The 1107-nt window shown below is 61.4% G+C and overlaps 1 protein-coding gene across 1 annotated transcript in view; it reads left to right on the top strand.

Annotated features, from left to right (window-relative positions):
• Window positions 1-1107, top strand: part of LOC106884891 (coronin-7-like) — a 50590-nt gene that overhangs the window by 48212 nt on the left and 1271 nt on the right. Inside the window, exon 29 of the mRNA XM_014936630.1 lies at window positions 482-621. Coding sequence (XP_014792116.1) covers window positions 482-621 — 140 coding nt within the window. The remainder of the gene's footprint in view (window positions 1-481; window positions 622-1107) is intronic.

The following is a 1107-nucleotide window of genomic DNA, read 5'->3' as shown; positions in this document are numbered from 1 at the left end:
GTAGTGCTGGGAGGTCTGGTTTAGTGATGGTGATGCTCCTTGTTTGTTGTGTGGGTGTCTATTTTTGTCAGAATTAGGTTGATGGTTGGACAAGATGATCTTTAAGGTCCCTTCCAACCTAGAAGATTCTGTGATTCTGTTTCAGCTGGGGCCGGGCTCCCCACAGCTGAACCAGGCACCAGCCTGGCCCCAGCACTGCTGCCAGGCCCCAAAAGGGCAGAGCAGGGTGGTCCCCTGGGACATGGCAGCCCTGTCCCACCTGCATCCCGGCTCGCCGTGGGCACCGACAGCAAACGGGGTGCCCCCCAATCCCTGCCACCTCCCCAGGGCCGGGGACCTCATCCTGGTGACCCCGGCAGGCATGAGGAGGGCAGAGGGGTGGGACTGGGATGTCAGCACCTCAGAACCCATGGGCTTTGCTGCCCGAGGCCTGGGGGGTTCTTTTTGGGGGGACACTCATGCCCTTGGTGTCTCCGGGCAGCGAGCCGAGCGGCAGCAGATGCACGAGGGCGCTCAGAAAGGCCCCAGTCCGCCGCCGCCTCCAGGATCACCGGAATCAGCCTCCAGGAAGCTCAGCAGATCCTCAACGTCTCCAACCTCAACCCGGAGGAGATCCAGAAGGTAGTGAGACAGGGGGACAGGGAGGAACAGTGCTGGCAGGGGGTGTTGCCTGCGTGAGGGTGACAACTGGTCCCAGAAGGAGTTTGGGTGCTGTCCTGGGCTCAATTAATCCATTTGAGGTTCTTCTGCCCCAGATGGAGGAGCCTGCTGGTGGCTCGCAGGCATTAGCAGCCTCCCAAGCTCAGGTCCTGCATTTGCCCAGCGGTGCTGCTTGGGTGGACAGGGAGGAACAGTGCTGGCAGGGGGTGTTGCCTGCGTGAGGGTGACAACTGGTCCCAGAAGGAGTTTGGGTGCTGTCCTGGGCTCAATTAATCCATTTGAGGTTCTTCTGCCCCAGATGGAGGAGCCTGCTGGTGGCTCACAGGCATTACCAGCCTCCCAAGCTCAGGCCCTGCATTTGCCCAGCAGTACTGCTTGGGGAAGGGGACGTGGGCTCCCCGGGGGCACCTGACCAGGACCGGACAGGGAGGAACAGTGCTGGCAGGG

Source organism: Calidris pugnax, unplaced genomic scaffold, assembly GCF_001431845.1.
Source record: "Calidris pugnax isolate Ruff unplaced genomic scaffold, ASM143184v1 scaffold17, whole genome shotgun sequence".
In the NCBI taxonomy this organism is placed as follows: domain Eukaryota; kingdom Metazoa; phylum Chordata; class Aves; order Charadriiformes; family Scolopacidae; genus Calidris; species Calidris pugnax.
The sequence above is the reverse complement of the archived record's forward strand: the minus strand, read 5'-3'. Positions and strand labels throughout refer to the sequence as shown.